The sequence below is a fragment of the Anneissia japonica genome, unplaced genomic scaffold (assembly GCF_011630105.1).
Source record: "Anneissia japonica isolate Jap-2015-1 unplaced genomic scaffold, ASM1163010v1 scaffold17412_len611537_cov169, whole genome shotgun sequence".
NCBI lineage: Eukaryota > Metazoa > Echinodermata > Crinoidea > Comatulida > Comatulidae > Anneissia > Anneissia japonica.
The window spans coordinates 148,509-150,256 of NW_022695890.1; the positions used below are offsets into that span (position 1 = coordinate 148,509).

General features: G+C 36.7%; 1 protein-coding gene across 1 annotated transcript in view; it reads right to left on the bottom strand.

The window, feature by feature from the left end:
• The window catches only part of LOC117101616 (adhesion G-protein coupled receptor D1-like), an 18,229-nt gene that overhangs the window by 12,448 nt on the left and 4,033 nt on the right, over positions 1 to 1,748 (bottom strand). The window contains exon 4 of the mRNA XM_033241619.1: positions 154 to 252. Coding sequence (XP_033097510.1) covers positions 154 to 252 — 99 coding nt within the window. The remainder of the gene's footprint in view (positions 1 to 153; positions 253 to 1,748) is intronic.

Below are 1,748 nucleotides of genomic sequence, written 5' to 3' on the forward strand. Positions count from 1 at the left end.
CATATACATACATCATCGTCATCTTATCCTCATCCTCACCGTTAGACAAGATATAATCTCTAAATATACCTAAAAAATAATGATTTAGGCCTACTTAAAGACATTAAAGATAGCAAATCTAAAGCGCATTGCTACAATCTTATTACTGATTACCTCTGCTTATTCCAGTTCCAATTTCACTAGTATTATTGCCTTCAAACAGTGTTCTGATGATCCGTTTCTCAATGTCATTCGTTTCGATAATTATGTTTTCTGAAAACCAATAACAACGTTAAACGTTATTGTGATGACAATGATCCTTGGAATTTCATTTCATATATTTCGTCCTTGGAACACATCAAAGAAAGATACATAATAAACGAACTATTGTATAGTATTCTAAATATAACTTTACTTTATAATACCAAACGATGCAAAAACCAAAATCTTGTAAGTTGTATTGAGGATCACTGTGTTTGAAGTGTTACGTTGTATCCCAATTTACTATTTCGTCTTTGAATATATTAAACGCAAAGTAGTTATTTTATTCTGAAACACACATAAAGTTATTTGTAACAATTTGATTATTTGTTCATTCAAAAAAGCCGCACAACATGGTAAAAACAAGCCGTTTAATAAAATGAAGTGAGTCGGCGCCCAAAAAATGCCATTAAGCTGGTTTTCCACTAGGTGAATTTATTCGCGCGATTCAAAGCGTCGGTACGCTTCCTGAGCTCTGATTGGTTGTGCATTTTTTAGCTTCACAAAAACTCCAATAGAAATGTGAACGCGCATGAACCGACGCTTTCGATTCGCACGAATAAATTTGCTTGAGGAAAACAGGCATAAATCAAACCGCGAACACGAAAAGGAAGGAAAATGCGCACTCCCGATGTTGGGATTTCTTCACCACCATAACCGTACACACAGGTACGTACCCTGGAGTCAGTTTGCTTGGCTCGGACAATAACTTCACTGTACACTACTATTGTGGCGACATCAGCTCAAGTAAGGGAGTTGCGTTGCCACTTCATGGTGAACAAATATACCAGGTCAGCAGTTTCCTGGTCGCTCCAAATCAATCGCATTATTATTAATTAAAATTTGAATTAATTTTTATGAAAAGTAATGATTGCGTCTTGATTGAACACACATGAAGAACTCGCAGGTTTTTTATTCAACGGCAACGGCGTCATCGACTGTGATTGGTCGACAGCCAACGAGGAATTGTCAATCTCGGTCACGCCAAGGTCAATCCATGGTCAATATGGGTGCTGAGCCGGGATCGAGATAGGTCATAGTGCTATTAAACAACTAGAGTGCTGACAAGATGGCGGAGCAATGCAGAGTTGTGCATGTGTACCATCCAAGATGGCTGCCGTAGGAAAGCGCCACCTTCATAATAATATACATATTATTACATATTATATATGTTATATATTACAATAATATACATATTATTACCATAAATAAGCCCTCTGACTGAATATTATTTCATTAATGATAATTAGTATTGATAATGACAAATTATTAAAATGTCGTAGCCAAAAAGAGGCCAAGTAGAGCATCTTATTCAAATATTAAAAAGAATTAAAATCGTGTACATAACACCCATACACCGCAACACTCGAGTTTCAAAATACGGGTAACAAGTTGTACTGAACTTTCTGTGTAAATTGAGGGCGCAATTGAAAATGAGAGCGCTCAGGGGAAATTTGATTGGCTGAATCTATGGCAGCCATCTTGGATGGTACACACACACACAGCTC